This window comes from Moschus berezovskii, chromosome 9 (genome assembly GCF_049115385.1).
Source record: "Moschus berezovskii isolate FMDL1 chromosome 9, NW_MosBer_1.0, whole genome shotgun sequence".
Classification (NCBI taxonomy): domain Eukaryota; kingdom Metazoa; phylum Chordata; class Mammalia; order Artiodactyla; family Moschidae; genus Moschus; species Moschus berezovskii.
In genome coordinates, this window is record NC_142468.1 from 67,412,679 (window position 1) to 67,438,478 (window position 25,800).

A 25,800-nucleotide genomic window follows, 5' to 3' on the forward strand; every position below is an offset into this window, starting at 1 on the left:
CTCTCAGATGTTCAAGCAGGTTTTAGAAAAGGCTGAGACACCAGAGATCAAATTGCCAACATCCACTGGATCATGGAGAAAGCAAGAGAGTTTCAGAAAACCATCTATTTCTGCTTCATTGACTATGCCAAAGCCTTCGACTGTGTGGATCACAATAAACTGTGGAAAATTCTGAAAGAGATGGGAATACCAGACCACCTGACCTGCCTCTTGAGAAACCTGTGTGCAGGTCAGGAAGCAACAGTCAGAACTGGACATGGAACAACAGACTGGTTCCAAATAGGAAAAGGAGTACGTCAAGGCTGTATATTGTCACCTTGCTTGTTTAACTTATATGCAGAGTACATCATGAGGAACACTGGGCTGGAAGAAGCACAAGCTGGAATCAAGATTGCTGGGAGAAATATCAATAACCTCAGATATGCAGATGACACCACCCTTATGGCAGAAAGTGAAGAGGAACTCAAAAGCCTCTTGATGAAAGTGAAAGAGGAGAGTGAAAAGGTTGGCTTGAAGCTCAACATTCAGAAAACAAAGATCATGGCATCTGGTCCCATCACTTCATGGGAAATAGATGGAAAAACAGTGGAAACAGTGTCAGACTTTATTTTTGGGGGCTCCAAAATCACTGCGGATGCTGATTGCAGCCATGAAATTAAAAGACGCGTACTTCTTGGAAGGAAAGTTATGACCAACCTAGGTAGTATATTAAAAAGCAGAGACATTACTTTGCCAACCAAGGTCCATCTAGTCAAGGCTATGGTTTTTCCCGTGGTCATGTATGGATGTAAGAGTTGGACTGTGAAGAAAGCTGATCGCCGAAGAATTGATGCTTTTGAACTGTGGTGCTGGAGAAGACTCTTGAGAATCCCTTGTACTGCAAGGAGATCCAACCAGTCCATTCTAAAGGAGATCAATCCTGGGTGTTCATTGGAAGGACTGATGCTAAAGCTGAAACTGCAATACTTTGGCCACCTCATGCAACTAGTTGACTCACTGGAAAAGACTCTGATGCTGGGAAAGGTTGGGGGCAGGAGGAGAAAGGGACGTCAGAGAATGAGATGGCTGGATGGCATCACCGACTCAATGGACATGAGTTTGAGTGAACTCCGGGAGTTGGTGATGGACAGGGAGGCCTGGCGTGCTCTGATTCATGGGGTCACAGAGAGTCGGACACGACTGAGCGACTAAACTGAACCTTTGGACACATTAGGGCAGGAGGGAGCTTTTCAAGTTGAGTGGGGATTTCAGCCTCCCTGGCTGCCCCTTATTTAAGAAAGGCTCTTAGAAACTCACAGGACTCAGTCCTACTAGAAGACTGCAGTCTTTACTAACGTCATATGCCATAATGCATCCATTTCTTTGAGTCTGGGGAGAGAAGAGTACGTGATCTTTCCAAAGCTTCCCTGTGAGTTAGGAACAATCAGAAGCCAAACCTCAAAGTTGTTCCATTGGACATAGTTCGGTGTGAATTCCAGATTTCAGCAGCATCAGTACAATTTTTCATTCACCCACACAAAGTAATTAACAAAACGTTAATTCTGTAAGGTAGGGAATGAGGCAGGTGAATGCTAGTGCCAGCCTGGCATCTCCCAACTAGTTGTATGACTTGAGTCATATGAATTTCCTGGAACCAGGAATTCAATCAGTTTAAAGGAACCCCTTCTAGATTTAATACTCTGTGATTCTCAGGATTGTAATTTACCTCATAACATGATAATCTTCTTAAAGACAGGGCCCATGCATCGAATCTGACCCCGGGTTGTTGTCTTAGGATGCCCAGGGAAAGGCAGGAGGGGATGACCATGCGGAGGCAGAACAACAGGAGACTTCCCCAGAATAGGCCAGTGGAACTTCCTGGAAGTGGAGGTTGAAGTTGAGAGCAGCGTGTAGCTTGAGCAGGTCACCTGAGGGTCATGACTCAGGTAATACCAGACAGGTGGGAGGAGGCAGGCCCTGAGGCCTGGCGTCCAAGGGTAGCCTGTTATCCAGCAGCCTTAGTCATCAGCAGTGAGCACCATGAGGCCAGGGATGGGGAGCAGGTGGGGCGTGGGGAGAGCTGTGGCAGGGGCATATCGCCTGCAGCCCAGCCTAGGGAACACAGGCCCCTGGGGATCAGGCGGTGTTCAGGAACAAGGTGCCATTTCCACGGACTGGGTGGAGAGTCAGCCTTCCCAGAACAGGGCCCTGGCATCTGCCCCAGATGTGGGCTCTGGGAAGGGGTCTTGGAAAGACGCCCTTGTGGATAGGAGGCTGAGCAAGTGGGGCTACTTGCTGCTTCAACTGGGAGGAAACTCCAAAGCAGGGCAGGTGGAGAGAGGGGTCCACAGGTCCAGTTCAGAGGTTCCAGGAGGGCCAAGGCCAAGGAAATAATGCAAGGACAGCTGGTGACAGCTCATTCTTCCCAGTGGAATGTGACAGCCCCTCCAAGTCTTTTGGAGCTGCTCAGAACCCTCCCCCGCCCCATCCAAACCAAGCCAGGTATTTACTAATCCAGCCAAGGAAATTGCCTGTCTTACAAGTTTTAATACTTATTCATCATATCTTCAGGAATGCAGTTAAAGCCCATCATTCTAAATAAAAGGATTCCCAAGCCTTGGATTTCTCTAGTTATCTTGAAGAACTGTGTGAATATTTTAAGTTGTTTTAATTTGAAAAGTAAATAAGTTTACCAGTGACAGGAAGGTTTAAAAGCGTCTCTCCCAATCTATTGTTGCTGTTGTTGTTGTTCGGTTGCTAAGTTGTGGCCAACTCTTTATGACCCCATGGACTACAGCACGCCAGGCTTCCCTGTGTTCCACTGTCTCCCGGCGTTTCTTCAAATTCATGTCCATTGAGTCAGTGATGCTATCTAGCCATCTGTCCCAGTCATACTTGCAGAAATAGCCAGGCAGCGCAGGGTGTGCTTATGTTAAAATGACCTTTATACAGGAGGAGAAGTTAGCGTTGTCTGGCCCAAGCATGTCAGCGTTTGTGCTATGCACTTACTTTAGTGTTCAAATCTTAGCAAAATGTTTTTGGCTGTGCCTGGTGTATATCCATACACAGAGGCCCTCAACTGAGCCATAGAATGTATCTGCTTACCCCCTCTATTCAATTTCCATTCTTCCACAAGATTATAGTAGGCATCTGTTTTCTTTAATAGAATTTTCCATAGCTACATAGTCATTTTCTTTTTGTAATCACTGCCTTGTTTCTTATCTTTTCTTGTTTATTTTCTTGGCTTCTAAATTACTCTGTGGAATTCTAGATATACAAAGAGAACCTTTGTTATGAGCATTTCTTAACATCCTAAAGTTGGAAATCAATAGAAGGGTGGAGATTTTAGGGAAGGAGGTGACACAGGCCAAGCAGAGCCCTCCCACTGGAATTCACCACCCTTTGGGTAACAGTGCCAGGCCGGCTAACCCTAAGTGACCAAGGTTTCTGGGGCTCCCCCCCCGCCATGTACCAGGTCTCCCTCTCCCACAGGGTACTTCTGTTTTCCGGCCTGGTCCTAGGCAGCTGGTCTTGTGCAGAAACTCAGTGATCTTGAGATTTAAACTGTCTAAAGGGAGGCTTTTCCAGTGAGTCAACTCGTCGCATGAAGTGGCCAAAGTATTGGAGTTTCAGTTTTAGCATCAGTCCTTCCAATGAACACCCAGGATTGATCTCCTTTAGAATGGACTGGTTGGATCTCCTTGCAGTCCAAGGGACTCTCAAGAGTCTTCTCCAGATGCTGGGAGGGGGTGGGGGCAGGAGGAGACGGGGACGACAGAGAATGAGATGGCTGGATGGCATCACAGACTCGATAGACATGTGTTTGAGTGAACTCCAGGAGTTGGTGATGGACAGGGAGGCCTGGCATGCTGTGATTCATGGGGTCGCAAAGAGTCGGACACGACTGAGCGACTGAACTGAACTGAAAGGGAGGCTATGGGAGTTCTTATCTCACTGTTCACAGATTTCCGTGCCGATCAGCCATTTCCATCAGCTCAGCTTCTTTTCCTGGTGCTCCTATACAACGGCCCTGGTGAACCTTTCTCTTAAGTCTTCTTAGCTTAGTCGCCAGAACCAGGCTCTTTCCCACCCAGCACCCGCATCCCTTTCCACCAGGTTCTCGCCCTCCTCCTGTCCCAAGGACCATGGGCCTTGAGGTGCCTGTTTTGTGTTACGATGCAGGAAGATGTCATCTTGTTTGCATCTCTGTTCTAAATGGCACGTCCTCACTGACATATACCCCTTCAGGTACATGCCTACATCATCAGCTTCCTGAAGAAGGAGATGCCAAGTATGTTTGGAAAAGAAAACAAGAAGAGAGAACTTATCAGCAGGTTGCCAGAAATCTACATTCAGCTGCAGCGAGAATACCACATCTCTGCAGGGGACTTCCCCAAGGTCAAGGCCATGCAGGTACGGAGGCCCATCAGAGCATCGCCTGTGGGGTTGGAGGGGCACTGCCACCTTGTCCCGCTGGTTTCTGGGTACACATGTGGGTTTCATGGTTTAGAATGGAGGAGAACACAGTGTTTCCGTTTTCCTAATAATCCATGATTATAGGCTCCTGTGAATAAAGCAGAAATTGCCTGCCTCCTGAAACATTTAAACAGAAAGGGGAAGCATTTCAAGAAGGAAATTAAGCTTGCCTGAAAAAATCCTCTGAATAGCTTCCTTAGGCTGTGTTCAAGGTTGGTTTAACACTGAGGTGATGCCTATTTTATTAGAATCCCAGAGCCTTTAGGGAGTTAGAGCTGAGAATGACCTTGGAGGTCAGTTCCAGGGGCATGCTCAAACCGGCCCTCCCCAGCACTGCCCCATGTGATTATGTGCTTGGGCAGTGTTGCCACTGCAGGCTTAGGAGCCCAGCGAGAAGCCATGGTGGGCTGTGGCCGTGGCTGGAGTCCACTGGGGACAGCGAGCTGTGCTCACTGAAGGTTTCACTGAAAGGTCAGCTTCAGGCAACCTTTGTCCTAATTTCAGAGTCTCACTGAGTTGTGTCTGGGCAGGCCCAGATGACCCTGAACGAATGCTGCCACCCTAATATGTCCACCTTCTCGCAGTGGTGTTAGGTAACCGCTGATTTCAACACTGACCTCGTCCTCCCCACCTGCGATGGGGGAAGCCAGTGAGGCCGCCCCACCAGGCTCCTCAGAGAGCCGGACCATCTCCCTATCCGGTACCAGGACCCATCTGCACTGGAGGCCACAGTCCTCTCTGGAAAGCAGGCAAAACAGTTCAAATTTGCCGCCACCAGCCAGTAGTAACTGGAACAAGTGAGGCAGGCAGGCCAAGCGAAAGGAAACCAGGCCATCCACCTCTTATTTTCTCACATTTGGTAGAAATGTGGGTTCTGAGGAATATGTCTCTACTGAGCGGAAGACAGTTCTGCAAGCGCGATGAGCATCTGTGGGCCCCATGGTGGGGGCAGATGGGGGAACACCTCCTCCTCAGTGGGGAGGCCCTGTCCTCCCCGGTGGTCACTGCCCTATAAGAGTGCAGACCTGGATGGTTCAGGAGAAGCTGGAGATCTGGATTTGTGTGTAAAGTCCCCTGGTTTTCAGATTTTGGCTCTGAATTTCAAAGACCACTACCTGGGCCAAAGAGAGCTTACAGTGCACTGGCTGCACCCTGGAGACCCTGGGCCTGTGAGCTGCAGGCCAACCTGCAGGGAGCAGGGGCATGGGAGGAGGGAGAATCAGTAGTGGAGGCAAGATCAGGCCTCAGGAGGGGCAGTGTCAATCCTGAGGGGTTTGTTAGTGTTAACTCTCTATGTAAAGTACATGCTAAATTTGGAGTGGGTTACACTTACTGTTGCAATGCCTGGGATCAAGATGAATGCATCTGGTATATAAGATCTGGTCAAATATGGTTTAATCAGCTTTAAAAATATATAAATATATATATATATTTTAGAAGTGAAATTGATACTCCTGTACTGAGACGATGGATTGGATTTTTTTTTTTTCCTCTGGTCACAAGATGGCTAATTTGAGGGTTCCTGGGGCCTCTTCCTGAGCAGGTTCTGCTTTAACTGGGTTATGCCCTGCACCTAATGACCAAACTGGAGGACAACTGTTCCTTGCACCCTTCAGATATTTTGGAAGGGAAATCAGTTTCTCGACTAAAATGGTAGCTGTGAGTAAATCCACCGTGCACACAATGGCCTAGTGGGGCATCTGTGTTTCGTCATCTCCTGAGGCTCCTGCAATGCCCCACCCACCTGAAGTCTTCCTGACAGCGAACTCTACAACCAGAGCTGCTCCTGAGCATGCTCGCCTGGGCCTGGCCAGTCAGGGGCCCCCAGGCCTCTCTGAGCTGGTCACCAGGGGCAGTCCCTCACCTCGGGTCTCAGGAGCAGCTGCTGCCCATGTAGCTGGTGACATAGGAAAGACCTGAACCTTCCCTGAGAACCCTGAGCTCAGGCCCCACCCCAGGTGCTTTAGCACCATCACTGGACACCTGGGTGCCCCGTCACCTGTGTTCTTTTATGCCTTCACCTAAGAAAAGTAACTAAGTCTACTATGGCCAATCACTGTTCTAGGCCCCCGGAATAAACCAGTGAGTAAACAGCAAAAAATAAAAATCCTTGTCCCCCCTACAGAGGTCCAGTCCAAGTTACAGTCTGTGCTGCTGTGGCTGTGACTGGCAGTGACATTTTGGCAGCAAAGCCCTTTGTTGGGCGATACGCTCCTTGTTACAATAAACGTGTCATTGACCTTTGGTATAATTAATTTATTCAGTGTCTTATTTAGTTCCTCCCATAGAAGGCTGTTGCTCCGTGAAGCCAGTGACCCATATCCTTTTCTTGGCCATATCTCCAGCTCCTGGGGTGTCACAGGCACTCAGTGAATATGTGTTGAGTGAGTTAATAAGTTAGTGTATGTTTGTTTATATTGTAGCAGGCTCTAGGGTAGTGAGTTTCTCACACTCTGATCTAGACCTGACTCTCACCGGGTTTATAGACCAGTGGTTTCTGGAGCAAACTCCTGGAAGGTGGCCAAGGATTCTTCCTTGGAAAGCCAGCCAGGCCTTGATCGCATCACCCCAGTCCTTCAGGGAATCCCCAAGGAACAAGGCAGGCCTGAAGCCCCAAGGTCATGCTTACTACACAAGCTAGTTTGCTGTCACCCAGGAAGCTCTGAGGGTCTGGGTGTGGGTCAGGACCTCTGAACATCTTATCTTTCCAGTCACAGACAGTCAGCCTTCCTGTGTATGGGACAGTGCAGGGGCAGAAGGTTGGAGATGATTATGGTTTTGGCACATCCCAGGGTCTCGCAGAGAGCTCATCGCCGTCAGCTTTAAGTCTCTGCTCTCCCTGTGCTCTCATGGACCAAGCTAGACAGGGTGACTCTTCTCCGTAGCCAAGAGCCAATTGTATTTTGCAGGCTTTTGCCTGGTGGTGGGGGAGGCCAGTGACCTGCAGTGCAACTGCCTGCCTGGGGAGGGAATCTGATTTGCTGCACCAGCATGTCCATCCATGCTGCAGAATGAAGGGAGCAGTAGCAAGGCCACCTTGATGGGTGGCACTGTTATCCTTCTTGGAGAACAGGGCCTCACAGCTGATGTTGTCTAGCTGCCAAGTTGTGTCCGACTCCTTGGAGAACTGGGCCTCCACAGCTGATGAGTTGGCAGCATTTCAACAGCAGAGGGCAGCAGAGCCATCCCCATCCACCCCACCCCTCCCAGCGGTTTCCAAAATGCTTCTGGTACATGCTGGGAGTGGGTGGGCAGGGGAGAGCCCAGCGAAAGCTGGGCTGGGACTGATCTTTGTCTGTTGGGAGGGGGTTCCAGGATCCCAGGCTTGGTGGCTTGGATGGATACAGTTGTTGATGGGTAAATCTTTATAAATTCCCTAGTGTATGTTCATTCCAATAACAAGTCTTGGAGCTACCCTGGGGAGGGCAGGGATGGCATGGTTTAACTTGGACCCCACCCTATCCCCAGCCAGGACTGGGCAGGCGGGTACCACACACATGAGCATACAGCTTACTTCCTATGTGCCCTCCAGGGCGGGAATGGCTGCTGCTGCTGCTTCCTGTCCACCTCTGCAAATATGTGGCCATTTCCCCTAGCATGTTTTCCAGAGATTTGCAGTCTGAATCCACGTCCCCTGCAGGCGGGTGGAAAGTTTGGGCGGGCACCACCCTCGTTCGTCTGCTTGGCCAGACACAGAGGCTCTGTGTGCGCCCAGAGCTCAGGCTCATTCATGAGGAAATAGGGTAGGTGTTCATGCACTCAGGGGAATCCAGACTTGTTTACCCCAACAGCACTGGGATTTTTGTGTAGGCTGCCTGCTTTCTCTTCTCAGTCCCCTTGGCTGACCAACCGAGATGCCAGCAGTAGGAGCCCAAAGTGTTGGCAGCATTATTTGCTGCTGATGTTAGTGTGACATGCAGGTGACTGTGGTCTGTCAGTGAGGATGGAGGACATGAAAACTGGAAGGTACCTTAGACACCAGACCTGTGCTGACTTCACTGCTCTGAGCTGAGTGCAGGCCGCTGGCCAGGTGTCAGCCCAGCCCAGCCTGCTCTGACAGCCACAGAGCATGCTGCTGAGAAGAGTGTTGGAGGCACCTCTCCTGAGATCTGCCAGCTCTGTTCTCTCCACCATCTGAAGCTCAGGACTCCACTTTTGAATAACAGCACAGAATGTCTGCCCTGCCAACATACCCTCGAGACCCCAATTTTGATTCTCCACTGAAAACAACCTAAATGTCCAGCTGCATGGGACAGGGTAAAGGAGGAAAGACCCATCTATCCAGTTCATTATCATGCTGCTATTAAGAATAAGGTTGTTTATTTTATATATAGTGGTGTTATTCCCATTCTCCTAATTTATCCCTCTCCCTTCCTCCCCCTTGGTAACCATAAGTTTGTTTTCTATATCTTGAGTCTGTTTCTGTTTTGCAAATAAGTTCACTTGTATTATTTTTTAGATTTCACATATAAGTGATATCATATGATATTTATATTTCTCTTAGTTCATTTAGTATGATAATTTCTAGGTCCATCCTTGTTGCCACTAATAGCAATATTTCATTCTTTTTTGTGGCTGAGTAATAACAAGTTTTTGCTGTAGAGCACAGGGAACTACATTCAATATCTTATAACAACATATAATGGAAAAGAATCTGAAAAAGGTTATGTATATATAAAACTGAATCACTTTGTTGTATACTAACACAGTATTGTTAAGTCAACCATAGTTCAATTTTATAAATTAAATCAGATAAAATTTAAAATTTTTAAAAAGGTTGTGTAAAATTGACATCATAAAAAGCTATGATACATTATTTCTTTAAAATGCAGGTTGTTGAATAGTTTTGTCTTATTTCAACTGAAGAGTGTGTGTGTGTTTATTAAAATGGCTGTAAATGTATCCCCCCCAAAATGTTAGCAAAGGTGATTGCTGGGTGATGGTATTATAAGTGATTTAAGATTTTTTTTTGCTTACTAGTTTTTCCCCAGTTATTTACAATGAAAGTGTGGTATTTATGATGACACAAAGTTGCATTTTTTTCCCTAACTGCCTGTCCCATGACTTCTGTCCAGAACAGTCAGGTCAGAGGGGTATGTATGTGAAAGCTTTTGCCCTCAGGAGTCTCCCTGCCTCATGTCAGAAAACCACACTCCTGGATGGCCCTTCCCTGGCCCTCTGGGATTATCCAAACAGAAATACTTCACATAGAGCCCAAATAAAAACCACCATATCTGGAATTCTTTGCATTTATTTGGCAGAACTGCTGTAGAAGACATTTTCACTAGATTTTTCAGGCCCCTTTTAAAAATCCCCTGAGTGACTCTCACAGTTCAGAACCAGAGAGGATTTGTCTCTTACGATAACCAGGTGGTTTCTCCCCTCCAACAGCAAAGGGGTGTGATCCCTGGGCCCCAGCCAGGGCAGCTGGGGAACATAGCCTTTCACAGCCTTCACTGTCTGATGTGATGTTTCCTTCCCTCTTTCTTTCAGTTTCTTGGCTTTTCCCTTTGTTGATGACTTTATTCTATTATATGTTATCATTGTTTCATTGTAAACTAAGTCAAGCCCTTTTTGAAATATGAGTTCCCTGAAGGCAAAGACTGTGGCTTTTCATATTTACATTCCTGAACAGGGCCTGGCATGTAACAAATGGTTAGTAAATGTTGGATTAGATGGATGAATGGATGGATGGATGGATGGATGGATGGGTGGAAGGAAGGTGAGTAACCAAGGAGAACCACAGCAAAAAGGACTATTTCTGCAAAGCCATTCACAGAGCCTCTGTGGCATCTACAGTCGGTTCCCATCCTGGCCAGGTAATTGCCACATCTCCAGACCCTGTGCTCCATCTGCTCCACCCAGCTCTCCTGGGAGATGGAGCTGAGACTCACCCTCATCCCACTAATACCTCTCAGCTCTGTTGGCTACATTTGTACTTGCCCTTCCCATCCCTGGTGGCTCAGATGGTAAAGAACCTGCCTGCAATGCAGGAGACCTGAGTTCCATCCCTGGGTCAGGAAGATCCCCTGGAGAAGGGAATGGCAACCCACTCCAGTATTCTTGCCTGGAGAATTTCATGGGAGGATCCTGGCGGGCTACAGTCCATGGGGTCGCAAAGCGCTGGACATGACTGAGTGACTAACACTTGTCATCCTTCCTTCTCTCTCTCACCAGTTTCAACTTTTACATATTTGTACCGTAAACTATTTTTTTAACTGGTCACCATAATCTTTCAGTAATCATTTTTACTTAAATAGGTTCTACGGACAGCTCTATCCCAGCTTCATGTTACAGCACTAAGAGGCTAGCCAAGGGGCAGGAGGCCTGGGCTCTGGTCTTGACTCCGCCAGTACACCCCTTGTGCTCTCTGTAGGTTACTAATACCTGTCCTTCCTAACTCTCAGCATTGTTGTAAAGATCAGCTGAAGTATGTAAGGTATGTAAAATTCTTTAAAAGCTAAAATACTAGATCTCTAGAGTGCTTAAAAATAAAAAAGGCAGGGTGAAGGCATTTTGTCTCAAAGCCCTAGGGGTTCACTGTCCCTCATGCTGTTGCTAACCTGGGTCAGCTGCTGCAGGAAAACATTGCATCCCATGTATCTTGCTTCTTGTTCCAAAAGCCACTCCTGGTGAGTTCAGATATGGGAACCATACCAAAGAGAGAGCTCTGGACAGCCCAGAGTATGGGCTTCCGGCTTTAAGGGATAATTTGTCCCCTCCAGTCACCCCTCTGCTTGTTTGCTTCCTGCAGGAGAGCTTTAACCAAGTCTGTGATTTCTCGTTTTCCAGGAAAAGCTTGAGAACTACGACTTCACCAAGTTCCACTCGCTGAAGCCCAAGCTGATTGAGGCCGTGGACAACATGCTGACCAACAAGATCTCGTCACTGATGAACCTCATTAGCCAGGAAGAGATGAGCATGCCCCCGCCGCTCGTGCAGGGTGGTGCCTTCGACGGCACAGCCGAGAGCCCCTTCAACCAAGGCTACGGGGAGGGCGCCAAGGAGGGTGCCGATGAGGAGGAGTGGGTCGTGGCCAAAGACAAGCCCGTCTATGATGAGCTCTTCTACACCCTGTCACCCATCAACGGAAAGATATCAGGCATCAACGCCAAGAAGGAGATGGTGACCTCCAAGCTGCCCAACAGCGTCCTAGGCAAGATCTGGAAGCTGGCTGACTGTGACGGCGATGGCATGCTGGACGAGGAGGAGTTCGCGCTGGCCAAGCACCTCATAAAGATCAAGCTTAGCGGCTACGAGCTGCCCAGCAGCCTGCCCCCCCATCTCGTGCCACCCTCCCATAGGAAGTCCTTGTCCAAGGCCGACTAAGGGGCAGACCACGCACAGGGAAGGCAGTGTGGGGCGGGAAGCAGGGGAGCCTGGGCCTGAGGCCCACCCTGTCACCAACGCACTGAGTGACCCTGGGCGAGACACTGCCTGCCCTGTGTCTCAGTTTCCCCATCTGTAGAATGGGAAGGGCAGACACTGGACCCTAGATCAGGTCCTTTTACCTTAAAATTCCCTGAGTTTCTATTAAAATATTGGGGAGAGGGGATGGATATGAAGTTTGAAGGGTTGAGAACAAAGGGAAATTCCAGGAAGGCTTCCAGGAAGTCCTTGGAAGCCTGGTGAAACTCGGATATGGAATCCCAGGAACCACAGGGAGTGAGCCGGGTCACTGCTAGGCTCCACTGGACTGTTCATTGTTATGAGCCCAGCTCTCCTGCAGCACCAGGAGGCAGCAAAGACCAGCTTATTTATTTTGTTCCCTGCTTTATTTAGAGTGGAAAAAAAAAAAAACAGAGGTTTCTGTTCTCTTCAAACTATTTACCAAAGAGAAGAGGGCTGCCCCGGCTTTGAGGGGAGGACACACCTTGTCTGCATGTTCCAATACCTCTGCTGGCCCATGGAGCAGGCAGCCAGGCCACAGGGAGTGTCCCCCACAGCATCCACTGGCCGGACTTCCCAGGGCTCCCCCAACCCCAAAGCCTTCCCAGCAAAGTTGTATTTGGTTAGGAATTTGGAACTCACAACCTTTACTAACCCCTGGCGAGATTTCTAGTATTCTAGTCACGTTGAAATCTGAAGATGAGCTTTACCTGTCTGTCCAATAGTCTGTAGCAAAGACTATCATTTAAACTAGAGGAAGAAAAGAGGTGGCTTTCCCCAGTCCTCAGTTAGCGTGGTCACATGTCTCCAAGGCTCCTTGGTCGATGGCAGAATTTAAATCCAGCAAAAACATGGCTTGGTGCATGCACTGTCCTGGCCCTGTGGACACATGGGAATGAGGGGCCAGCCCACCCTCACTGGCTGTCACGTAGAAGATGTAGGTCTGCTAGTCTTAGAAACTATTTTTATAATGAGAAAATGGGCATTTTTATCATGTCCAGTTTTTTAAATACAGTTTCTGTATAAAGGATAAAAGCCTTTATGCAGAAACAAGATGGAATCTCTCATATAAAGTCTTTTCTTCAGAATCTGCATGGTTCGTACCACGGATGCCTCATGAGGCAGGGTTTGGGCACTTAGCTGTACATCAGCTCCTGAGTGTTCTCTCTCCCAGGGTCCCTGTGTGAACCTCTCTGGACCACTCACCCAAATGCCTGTGACCAGTGGAGATCAGCCTCTATGTGGGCTCCAGCTGCAGGATGCAGGTGGCTTTCCATCACCATTACTTATGCAGTAAGAGAGACATGGTATTTCATCACTATTGTGATGGCCACATAGCCTGGAACCCTGCTGGCACCAAAAATGAAGGAAATCCAAACAGTCCCACCCAAGTCTTCCCAAAACCACATTTTTTTTTCTGATGTTATCAACCGCAGAACTGCAGATTTAAAGACATTTATTTTAGAGAAACATTTACTCAGATGCCAGCCCTCACGCTCCCTAGCTTACTTTCTAAACAGCTTTAAGAGAAGTAAATACATAACATGGTTTTAGTCTTAATGAGCACTTTTAAATTAATTAGACACAGAAAAGAGACATTTGTAATTCCAGTACTGTAATCTGAGCAGATGGTTCTGCAAACCTGAGGACTATCCAGGCATGTGAGCACAGTTGATCCAGCAAAGGACAAGATTGAGAGAGAAGGAGAGAGAGTTCATTTGTCCAGAGGTTTGGAGATGCCAGGGTTAGCTGATTTCCACTCAGATTGATCTTGCTATGTTCAGCTGTCATATATAAAAATAAATATGTACACATATGTCCCGTGAGTATATATTTTTGACACTTGTTAATGTGTGTATATGTAGATTTTGTCTATATACTAACATAGAGGAATATTGTTTTAGAGGCGCTAGAGAGGAGGTTTCTGATGCTATGAGGATAGAAACACCTCATGGGTGATCCCAACCCCACCACCCCATGACCTCTGGCAGGAGATCATCTATCAGCTAAATGCTGAGAAAAAAATGAAAAAGGAATTTGCATGTCCATTTTTGTTAATATCTTCTTTTAAAACCTGAAGTCACCCATCGTGAAAAGTTGATTGGAAAGAAAAACACTGGAAACCATTAGGGATCACAGCCAAGCAAGGACCCTTATCTCCCCAGGACCTGCACAGAGTTTCTTGAGTCTGGATCCAAAACACCTGTTACCCCCTGACCCTGTGCAGCAGGGCTGGTAACACAGAGCCCTCAGGAGCTGGACACCTTGACCAACTGTGTTATCCTCCCAGTACCACCCGGCTGTCCAAGAAACCCCTCCCTAGAGCACTCATGGATGGCTGGGGGTTGGAAGCAACTGAACTCTAGAACTCTCAAACTCTCCATGCTGTCCATGACTCCACAGAAGAAAACCTAAGAGTCTCAAGTCTGTTTTGTGTACAGCTCATGATCACAGAGTACAGCTCTGTGGCCACACGCTGATGTACAGCCTGCTTGGCATCCTACATGGATTCTTTCCTCGCCACATGCTTGGATGGCCCGGGGCAGGGCCACTCTTCCGTGGGGAGGGCTGTGCATTCAGTTGGCTTTTGCTTCTCTGGGGCTGAACTGGCTTCTCTGGAACACTTGTCATCGTGTGCAACAGTAACGCCTGGATTGGGGGCTGTGGCTCCTGCCACAGAGCAGTGGGCCTTAAGGAGTTGGATTCTTATTCGATATGACTGGTGTCCGGCTGGGTCAGAGAGTGTGTGAGAAGAAGCCAAATGCCTTGTGTACTCCTCCAACCCCCACCCTGCTTACAGGCCCACAGGAAAGGCCTCAGCAGAGCCCTGGCCCCACTGCTCCAACCACAGTCCTTCACTGTGTCCACTGGGTCTCCATAGCCGCCCCTGTAACACACGGGGAATGTCTTGTACTGGAGTCCACCTTGTAGGATGGGGTTTAACCACCAGCGTCACGGCTTGACAGCCACCACTGGGACCTTTCCACTTTGCAGCTCTGCTCCTTCCTGATGCCCAGAGCAATGCCATGGACAGATTGCCTTGGAGATAAGGAAAGCGTTTAAAGAGGCACTGTTTATTTCCTCCATGGAATGTGGCAGAAGAATAACTTTCTTAGGACAGATAACCACTGAGTTTTTTTCCAGGTAAACATGGGCCGAATTTAAGTGTACCAGGCGACATGTTAATTAGCCAAAAAATGCTATTAATACACAATGCTTCTATTTTTTTTTTTTTTGTAATCTTGTTTCAAAATGTCAAAAAAAAGACAGTCTACTGATCAATAAACTTCTGAAAAAAGTCACTTTTTCCCGTTGGCTCTGGTTTTTCAGTAACTGTGTGCCCATTGTCTTGGGAATAAAGCAGGCATCCCTCAGAACCATTCTGAAACACGGCAGAGGAGTTAAGGGATGGGCGTGCCCCTTGGCACACCATCCCTGTGACCCTTGTCTCTTCCTGCGTGTTCTCTAGGTGGGAGATGGGGGCTTCTTCAGCAGGAAAGCAGCTCCATCTGATGTGGGCAGGGGCCAAGTCTGGAAGCAGGCGCTGAAGGAGGTTGATGCACCGACCAAGAGTGAGTGGAAGCCAAGACTGGAAGGGACCATCGAGGAGACTCTTCTGAGGCTGGGGATGGGGCATCGCTGAGCACTCACAGGAGACGGCCTCTCTAGCGCTGAGGCTGGCCGGACACCTGAGGGTGCCGTGGTGCTAGGATATGACCCCTGGCTGGCTGGCACTGCTCCTTCCTTTTGCCATGCCTTGCAGGCGCAAAGCGCCCATAGTAGACATCTGGAGTTTTCACACTGGCTCCCACCTACCCTTTAATTGATACAGACCTGGAATTTCCTTTTGCAGGCCACTCTCTACTTCCTCACCGTCAAACTAAACGGTGAAGTCTGGGGAGACAGATCCCACTCCTTTCCAGGATGGATCCTGATTGGCTGAGCCAATTAGAGTATTTCATCCACCTGGTCACAGAAATGGTTCAGAAATTGACATGTGATTATGAGAGGTCTCTCAGACTTCTATTCCAACTCTCAGGAAGATGTTCTCTCTTTTCTGAACCGTGCAGTTCAAAGAAGTGAGCCTATTGGTACAACAATATAAATAGCTTTGAGAGAAGTGCCCAGTGGTGCTGGAGGATTTAGGCTAGCAGCAACTACCCCGTGGAGCATGAAGATGAAGGACGCATTAAGAGAGGCAAAGGAAATCCAAACCTGTGGTGGCATCATTTGAGCTACAGAATCAAACCTCGCCTAAAGTCCTCCTCCTGCCAGACTTTCCAGTTACATGGACCAGTATGTTACATTTATATTGTTTAAACCTTTGACTTGAAACTTCAGTTACTTGCAACACAAACATTCCAAATCTGTACTGACCAACAGGATTCTCACCAGGGGCTTCAGTCAGTCACAGCCCAAGAGAAGCTGGTCCTGGTATCATGTACAGTAGCTTTATTACAGTTGAACTTGGAAAAAAGAAGAGCAGTTTCCTAACAACCTACCCAACAACCTCAAGTACAACCACCTCTGTTGAGATCTGTGTGCAAAGGGCCATGCAGCTCCATCCTGTCCTCTGGTGCTCACATCACATGGGACGCCTGGGCCAAGGCTCTTGATGGGAGGTGAGACAAACTTACAGAGGTAGGAGGAAGGGGACTTCCTAGAAGGAAAGGATTTCTTTTTTAATATCAAAAATTATAATCGTACAATGTTGAGAAATATAGAACAAAATACAATTATTGGAGGAAAATTGCTCTACAATATTGTGTTGGCCTTTGCCACACATCAACCCGAATTGGTCACAGGTATACATGTCTCCTCCCTCCCGAAACCCGTCCCACCTCCCATCCCTCTAGGTTGGACTGGGTTGAGCTCCCTGTTTTACACAGCTAATTCTCACTTGCTGTCTACTTTACCCATGGTAATGTGTGTGTTTCTATGCTACTGTCTCAATTCGTCCCACCCTCTCCTTCCCCTACTGTGTCTGCAAGTCTGTTTTCTATGTCTGCATCTCCCTTGCTGCCCTGCAGATAGGTTCATCAGTATCTAGATTCCATATGCATGCATTAATATATAATATTTGTTTTTTCTCTTTCTGACTTCACTTTGTATAAGAGACTAAGTTCATCCACCTCATTAGGACTGACTCGGATGCGTTCTTTTTATAGCTGAGTAATATTGTATATATGTACTAGAATTTCTGTATCCATTCATCTGTTGATGGGCATCTAGGTTCCTTCCATGTCCTTGCTATTGTAAAAAGTGCCCCAACAAACATTGGAGTACATGTGTCTCTCGATGATTTTCTCAGAGTGTGTGCCCAGTAGTGGGATTGTTGGGTCATATGGTAGTTCTATTCCTAGTTTTTTAAGGAATCTCCATACTGTTCTCTCTTGCCTGGAGAATCCCAGGGAGGGGGGAGCCTGGTGGGCTGCCGTCTATGGGGTCATACAGAGTCAGACACGACTGAAGCGACTTAGCAGCAGCAGCGTACTATTCTCTATAATGGCTGTGTTAATTTACATTCCCACCAACCATGCATGAAGGTTCCCTTTTCTCCACATCCTCTCCAGCATTTACTGTTTGTAGATTTTTTAATGATGGCTATTCTGACCAGTGTAAAGGTAATTCCTCATTGTAGTTTTGATTTGCATTTCTCTGATAATGAGCAATGCTGAGCATCTTTTCATGGGTTTGTTGGCCATAGGGAATGTTTTTAACTGGGGCTGATATGAGACTGTGGACGGTGGGGCGCAGAAGAGACATTCTAAGCTGAGAGAAGAACTGATGCTCAGGTGTGAGCAGGAAGCTGTGGTCCCCACCTGGCAATGGGGAGTCTTGCTCTGTGAAGGCATGGTGGGCTGGGCATAGGCTTATACAGAGACAGGGTGCTGAGCTGGGGACAGTGATGAGGACTGCAGGGGCAGTGGGAGTAACCGGGTGGGGTGCCCTGTGGAGTGCCCGCTGGTGGGGCACAGCAGTGACAGCTGTTGGTGCCTGACTGGACCTGGGGCTGCGGGCAACAAGGAAGCTCAGGTTCATCCCAAGTGCTGGGAAACCAGTCAATGGTAAGAGGGACCTCCCAGGGAGAGGACAACAGGAGTGGAGGCTCCTCTTGGATACAGGGGATCTGCCCCCCCCCCACCCAAGGGCAGCATGCCCCTCACTCCCAGCCACAGGCCGAGGTTCAGGTGTAATGAATCCCGCCCAGCTCTGAAGGGCAGGCTGTGGCCACTGCCCCTCTCACCAGCCTGGACTGTGAGGGACGCCTCCCTCAGGATGGTTTCTGGGCTTTGGGGTGGAAGAATCTAGATCCACAGCCCAGCCCCGTGACTGTAAGCAGACAGTCCTGTGAAGCCGCCTGAATTAGAACTTGCTCTCCTTGTGTCGTGCAGTCCACGGTTGCAGCAGGGGGTGGGGCATGGAGAGAGGGGCTGGCTGGCTCCCTCACAGCCCCTGCTTCCAAGCCTCAGGCCCAGCCAGAGCCCAGGGAGCACAGGTGCTGGAGCCCCAAAAAGTGAACACCGTATCTCTGACTCTGGAGGAGATTCTTTCATTCCCACAGGCAGGTTCTGTGGGTGTGGGTTACCCCTTTACAGGGGGAGCCCCCTTCAGAAAGTGGCCCCCAGGTGGAAGGGACCCCATCATGCAGCCCTGGTCTGGGTTGGGTGTGTTTCCATCAAGCCTGGAAAGCCCAGCACTGATCCAGTGCTTCCCTGTGGTCTGTGGTGAGTCCCCCAGGAGAGGGTGTGAGGGCTGTGTCCCCACAGGCTCACTCGCATCTCCGACCCTGCAGGTGCTCACAGAGAGGCCTGCTGGGGTGCAGAAGGACAGCCTCAGCCTGGGGTGTGGGTGCAGAAGCTCTGACCAGAGGCTCTTGAACCCAGACTACAGCGCCCCCATGGAGCTCCCACCCGAAGCCAACTCGAGACCATCCCGTGGGCCTCTTGTGTCTTGGGCACCAGGACTCCCCCGGTACTGAAGGCCTTAGCAGCATGGAGATGATGAAGGAGGAGACCCAGGAGCATTGATCTGGAGCATTCTTGAGCCGCCCCCTCCAGGCCCGGGCCACGCCCTGTGGCAGGTGGGAGGACAATGCCAGCTGTGTGCCGTCACCCCTGCCTCGCTGGCCCAAGAGGAGGGCCATGGCGCTACCCCAGCCTCAGCCTCTCTTGATGTCCCTCCCTCTCTCCCCGCCCAGCCCCTGCTATCTGCCATCTCCGACCGTCCAGCCAGGTTTCCTCTCAGGGCCTGAACATCAACAAGGTGAGCAGTTTCTTTTTTCCTTCCACCTGCCCTATTCATCCCGAGCAGCAGCAGCCGAATGCTGTGGCACAGGGGAAACCTTTGGCAGCAGGAGCTCTAGAAGAGGAATCTGGAAAAGGGGGTGGGCCACTGAAGTTCAGGGTACCAACCAGGAGCCCAAGACCTTACCTGGCTAGATCCCAAGCTGCAACATCACACCACACGTGGGGCAACCTGGCAGGGAGGGGTCCCCTGTCCCAGGGAGTCATCAGAATCCACCTTCCTCCTCCAGCCTCCAGGCTCCCAATGTCTCCAACTTAGGAAAATATCCAGTGGCCCCTCATCCCCGAAGGGCTCCGGGCCTGCTGGCCATTGAGCCCCACAACCCCCAGCAGTTCCTTGGCGCTACGGGGCACCTGAAGCAGGAGTCCAGCCACAGACCCCAGACTGGCTCTCCCGGTCCAGTCCCGCCATGGATTCTGTGTACGAGATGGGCCACGTCCGCAAGCTGCAGGCGCGGCACATGCAGATGCAGGAGAAGACCTTCACCAAGTGGATCAACAGTATCTTCCAGCACGGCCGGGTGAGTGCAGCTGCGCCCGCCCCGCAGCCCCCCCACTGTGCCCCCAGCTCCCTGGCAGGTGGACCCAGGGGGCCGACGGCGAGCTCAGCTGGCTGAGGCCAGTGACCCTTCCTCCAGGCCGGTGCTCTGGGTTTCACCACCCAGGTTCTGGGATGGAGCAGACATGAGAGGCTGGGCTGACCCTGTGCCTGTTCCTCATCCCCTCCCAGGTGGGCATCGAGATTCAGAACCTATGCACAGAGCTGGCTGACGGCACCCACCTGCTGCGGCTGCTGGAGCTCATCTCAGGGGAGGCCCTGCCACCCCCCAACCGGGGCCGCATGCGCGTCCATTTTCTGGAGAACAGCAGCCGAGCTCTGGCCTTCCTCAGGGCCAAGGTGGGCCTGGGGAGAGGGCTCCTGGGCTTGGTGCTGGGGTGGGCGGTGGGGACAGGCCAGATGACTGGATCATCTTTCCTGGGCTGGCCACAGGGCTGAGCAGAGGGTCTGGAGCCGGAATCCAGGAGGAGTAGCTGGGATAGAGTCCAGGAAGCAAAGCCCTACTTTGCACAGTTCTCCTGGCTTAGAAAGCACCCACCCAGCTGGAGCTGGAACAACCATTGTCCTCAGTGGGCAGGAATGAAATCTGCCTTTGCCTACAATGAGAGATTGTGGAGTCTAAGTTGAAAGATTCAGTACACTCTTAACCTTCTCTTTTCATAAAGGAGGAAAATATTTTCCAGGCAAGGCCCATGAGCAGCTGGTCAGCAGATCTTGGATGTGAGGGTCAGACACAGGGGAAGAGCCTCAGACACTACTGAACCAGGCAGGGAAGGGAGGTGGAGAAGCTGGACTAAAAAGCCGGAGGGGCCTCCACAAACAGGAGGGATCCTGAGAGGAAGGGACAGCCCCAGAGAAGTCATCTCTAAAAGGAGAGGAGAGCTTCAGAAACAGGGATCCTCATGGCCCATGTCAAGGGGCTGTGCAGGGGTCATTTGTATTGAGAAGCAGGAACTGGGAAGCCTGGGGGCTTCTGGTTTCAGGTACTGAATCATGAGGTGGCTGAGTCTGGAGGATGTGAAGTTACAGCTGAAACTGGCTGGGCTGAGCCTGAGTCTTGGGATGAGGATCACAGGCAGCCCCTTGGGAGCCTGGCATGCTGGAGGGAAGCCAGGGAGGTGAGAGGCCAGAGCAAGGGATGGAGCACTGTGGTTCCTAGACTCATGGAAGAACAGCAAGCTGCCAGCCACACAATGCCAGCCTACACTACGTGGTCCCAGGGCCAATGGCCTGTGAGCCAATCACCTCCTCTCCGGAACCTCAGGAAGGTGCAAGCCCTGTAGCCCTCGTCAGAAGCTACTCAGCACCCTTTGAGCTCAGAGTCATAACGTGTCACAGATATGTAGCCTATGAAGGTGACAGCCTTGTCTCCATTATTGCTTGGAAAGGCTGGGCTTGCCTGGCCTTGGGCCTGCCGGCTTCTCCCCTGGGGACCTCCTGGGTCAGGACAGACAGAACCCCTCCCATCTGGCAGCCAACCCTTTGGTTACTATGAGTCTTCTCTAGTTCATGGGCTTTGTGGCTGAGGTCAGAAAAATATGCCTACAGGTGCCAGTACCCCTCATTGGGCCAGAGAACATCGTGGATGGAGACCAGACGCTCATCCTGGGACTCATCTGGGTCATCATTCTGCGTTTCCAGATTTCCCACATCTGCCTGGACAGGGTATGTGTCAGCCCCCATGCCCAGCTGCCCAGCCCAGCCCAGCCCTAGCCTCCCCTCAGGGTCCTGGGGATAGAGCAGTTCCACCTGACCGTTAGGATGCCCAGAGTGGATCCTCAGCATCCACACAACTACTATTCACTCTTCAATCGCAGGCAAAGGATTCAGAGTGTCAGAGAGGTTGTAATATGCTGAAGTAAGAACTATTAATAGATTTATGGGCTTCAAGTTGGGTCTGGGACAAGTCATTTACTAGTGAAGGGGGTCAAGGTGCCTGCCCACCACTCGCCTTTCACTACTAATTTATTGTTTTCTACTTGCCATTGAAACCCTGTAACTTTCATTACCCCCTAATGTACTATTGGGGGAAATAAAACATACATACAGAGGAAGCCTCAGCCCTGAAGGTTTCCAAATCCTCAGGATCCTGAAAACCAAAGAGATGGTTCCTCATGTTCCTCCATTCTATCTCTCATTTTCTACAACTGGGTCAAGAAGAGTGAACACATAAAAGTCCTTATATAAATGTTCATAGTTTCAAGGTTTCCAAAACCCCACCTAGGACTCTGTGGGAGAGGGCGAGGGTGGGATGATTTGAGAGAATGGCATTGAAACATGTATATCATATGTGAAATGAATCGCCAGTCCAGGTTCGATGCATAATACAGGATGCTCGGGGCTGGTGTACTGGGATGACCCAGAGGGATGGGATGGGGAGGGAGGTAGGAGGGGGATTCAAGATGGGGAACACATGTACACCCGGGGCAGATTCATGTCAATGTATGGCAAAACCAATACACTAAAGTAATTAGCCTCCAATTTAAATAAATTTTAAAAATTAAAAATCAAACAAACCCAAAACCCCACCTAAAACTCAATTCCAGTAGGTTAGGAAAGCCAACTTGGAGCATGAAATCTTAAAGAAAAGAAGCCACAGATTTGGCCCAAATACAGGAGGACCCTTGACACTCACGATGGGATTGTGACCCCCAGGAGAGCAGGGGCCTTGCCTGCCTGCATCCCCAGGGCCTAGCACCCATGTGGCGAATGAGTGGATGGATCAACTTCTAACTGACCTCAAGCCCTTCCAGGAAGCCACGCTCCCCTCCCCACCCCCTAAACCAGTTCCAAGTGCCCCTGCCACCCCTTCCATTGGGGGCAGCAAGTCTACATTGTCCCCTGATTGGCCACCAGCTGGCCAACTGGCTCTCTCATCTGCAGTCAGCTCAGGCCCTTCTCCCTGTGAAACTCAGATGTGTCTGGGACCAGGCTAACCCCACACCCATACATGCTCACCCCCAGAATCACTCCTGGCTCATGTCTGCCAGCCTAACCCAGCTGCTAAGGGTTTCTGGACTGACTTGACTCTGGCAGAGCCCAGCTCCAGGCCCTAAACTCCTTCTCCCGCCCCTCCCTTGTGCTGCTGCATAATAGTCCCTTCTATCCAAGCTCCCAGGCCCAGAGGACGGGGAAGGTAATATAACCTGCTGTGCTTTGATATTCTGAGCTTGGGGGAGGTTTTGGAGTATAGTTGCTTTACATGGTTGTATTATTTTATGCTGCACAGTGAAGCAGCTATATGTATATACATATTCCCTCTTTTTTGGATTTCCTTCCCATTTAGGTCACCACAGAGCAGTGGATAGAGTTCCCTGTGCTGAAAAGTAGGTTCTCATTAGTTATCTGTTTATACATAGGAGCGTATATATGTCAATCCCAATCTCCCAAGACATTCTGAATTTGTAAACAGAAATTGGTGGAAGAATTGGACGAAGGGAGTTCAGTTCAGTCACTCAGTCGTGTCCGACTCTTTGCAAGTCCATGAACTGCAGCACACCAGGCCTCCCTGTCCATCACCAACTCCCGGAGTTTACCCAGACTCATGTCCATTGAGTCGGTGATGCCATTCAACCATCTCATCCTCTGTCGTCCCCTTCTCCTTCTGCCCTCAATCTTTCCCAGCATCAGGGTCTTTTCAAATGACTCAGCTCTTCACATCAGGTGGCCAAAGTACTGGGGCTTCAGCTTCAGCATCAGTCCTTCCAATGAATACCCAGGACTGATCTCCTTTAGGATGGACTGCTTGGATCTCCTTGCAGTCCAAGGGACTCTGAAGAATCTTCTCCAACACCACAGTTCAAAAGCATCAATTCTTGGCCCTCAGCTTTCTTTATAGTTCAACTCTCACATCCATACATGACTACTGGAAAAACCATAGCCTTGACTCAGTTCAGTTCAGTTCAGTCGCTCAGTCATGTCCGACTCTTTGCAACCACATGAACCACAGCACGCCAGGCCTCCCTGTCCATCACCAACTCCCGGAGTTCACTCAAACTCATGTCCATTGAGTCGGTGATGCCATCCAGCCATCTCATTCTCTGTCGTCCCCATCTCCTCCCACCCCCAATCCCTCCCAGCATCAGAGTCTTTTCCAGTGTGTCAACTCATTGCATGAGGTGGCCAAAGTATTGGAGTTTCAGCTTTAGCATCAGTCCTTCCAATGAACACCCAGGATTGATCTCCTCTAGAATGGACTGGTTGGATCTCCTTGCAGTGCAAGGGATTCTCAAGAGTCTTCTCCAGCACCACAGTTCAAAAGCATCAATTCTTCGGCGATCAGCTTTCTTCACAGTCCAACTCTCACATCCATACATGACCACGGGAAAAACCATAGCCTTGACTAGACGGACCTTGGTTGGCAAAGTAATGTCTCTGCTTTTTAATATGCTATCTAGGCTGGTCATAACTTTCCTTCCAAGGAGTAAGCGTCTTTTAATTTCATGGCTGCAGTCAGCATCTGCAGTGATTTTGGAGCCCAAAAAAATAAAGTCTGACACTGTTTCCACTGTTTACCCATCTATTTCCCATGAAGTGATGGGACCAGATGCCATGATCTTCGTTTTCTGAATGTTGAGCTTCAAGCCAACCTTTTCACTCTCCTCTTTCACTTTCATCAAGAGGCCTTTGAGTTCCTCTTCACTTTCTGCCATAAGGGTGGTGTCATCTGCATATCTGAGGTTATTGATATTTCTCCCAGCAATCTTGATTCCAGCTTGTGCTTCTTCCAGCCCAGCGTTCCTCATGATGTACTCTGCATATAAGTTAAATAAGCAGGGTGACAATATACAGCCTTGACGTACTCCTTTTCCTATTTGGAACCAGTCTGTTGTTCCATGTCCAGTTCTAACTGTTGCTTCCTGACCTGCATACAGGTTTCTCAAGAGGCAGGTCAGGTGGTCTGGTATTCCCATCTCTTTCAGAATGTTCCACAGTTTCTTGTGATCCACACAGTCAAAGGCTTTGGCATAGTCAATAAAGCAGAAATGGATGTTTTTCTGGAACTCTCTTGCTTTTTTGATGATCCAGCGGATGTTGGCAATTTGATCTCTGGTTCCTCTGCCTTTTCTGAAACCTGCTTGAACATCTGGAAGTTCACGGTTCACGTATTGCTGAAGCCTGGCTTGGAGAATTTTGAGCATGACTTTACTAGCGTATGAGATGAGTGCAATTGTGCGGTAGTTTGAGCATTGTTTGGCATTGCCTTTCTTTGGGATTGGAATGAAAACTGACCTTTTCCAGTCCTGTGGCCACTGCTGAGTTTTCCAAATTTGCTGGCATATTGAGTGCAGCACCTTCACAGCATCATCTTTTAGGATTTGAAATAGTTCAGCTGGAATTCCATCACCTCCACTAGCTTTGTTTGTAGTGATGCTTCCTAAGGCCCACTTGACTTCACATTCCAGGATGTCTGGCTCTAGTTGAGTGATGAAAAAGGGAGAAAAGGAGAGAAAAAAAGGAGATGGGGACTCCAGGGTGTGAGGTAAGGGAGGGGGTATATGGAAGGGGAGGACCACTGAGGGCAGGACAGGGAACAGAAGGCAGGGAAAGAAGTGGAGCCCGGAAGGAGGAGGGAAAGGAGCACTGAGTAAAAGAGGGATTGGGGGGTGGCGGTGGAAGGTGAGGGGAAATGTGCGGAAACCAAAAGCGGCAGAAGAGAGATTATCAAGGAGACAGAAACCCGTTGTAGATGGTCGTTTCCCAGTCTGAAGAAGCCATTGTGTGAGGGAGGCCTTGTGAGGCAGACAGATGGGCTCCGCATGTCAGAGGTTTCTGGGTCAAGAGAGACCCTGCCCTAATAGCCGGGGAACCCCAGGCAGTAAGACCCTCTTACTGCACCTCCTGTGCTTCCTTCCTTCCGACTAACAGTGCCTACCTCTGGGGGCTGGGCCGGGTGGAGAGCCACGTGTGCAGGCCTGGTGCCTGGCTGGCAGAAAGCCCATGGTGCCCTGAGTCAGTCTAATGAAGCCCAGTCTCAATTCCATGTGGCCCAGGTTTAGTTAGCACAGCGCCTGGCCCAGCCAAAAGGCTGGAGAAGGATTTCCCTAGTAGTCCAGTGGCTAGGACTCTGCCCTCCCAATGCAGGGTCAT

At 49.6% G+C, this 25,800-nt stretch overlaps 2 protein-coding genes across 2 annotated transcripts in view; both read left to right on the forward strand.

The window, feature by feature from the left end:
* Nucleotides 1-16,404, forward strand: part of EHD4 (EH domain containing 4) — a 95,999-nt gene extending 79,595 nt beyond the window's left edge. Inside the window, exons 5-6 of the mRNA XM_055435747.2 lie at nucleotides 4,228-4,392; nucleotides 11,248-16,404. Coding sequence (XP_055291722.1) covers nucleotides 4,228-4,392; nucleotides 11,248-11,784 — 702 coding nt within the window. The 3' untranslated portion in view covers nucleotides 11,785-16,404. The remainder of the gene's footprint in view (nucleotides 1-4,227; nucleotides 4,393-11,247) is intronic.
* A 2,300-nt stretch (nucleotides 16,405-18,704) lies between these two features.
* Nucleotides 18,705-25,800, forward strand: part of SPTBN5 (spectrin beta, non-erythrocytic 5) — a 51,126-nt gene continuing 44,030 nt past the window's right edge. The window contains exons 1-4 of the mRNA XM_088839773.1: nucleotides 18,705-19,110; nucleotides 19,382-19,672; nucleotides 19,882-20,049; nucleotides 21,259-21,375. Coding sequence (XP_088695899.1) covers nucleotides 19,562-19,672; nucleotides 19,882-20,049; nucleotides 21,259-21,375 — 396 coding nt within the window. The 5' untranslated portion in view covers nucleotides 18,705-19,110; nucleotides 19,382-19,561. The remainder of the gene's footprint in view (nucleotides 19,111-19,381; nucleotides 19,673-19,881; nucleotides 20,050-21,258; nucleotides 21,376-25,800) is intronic.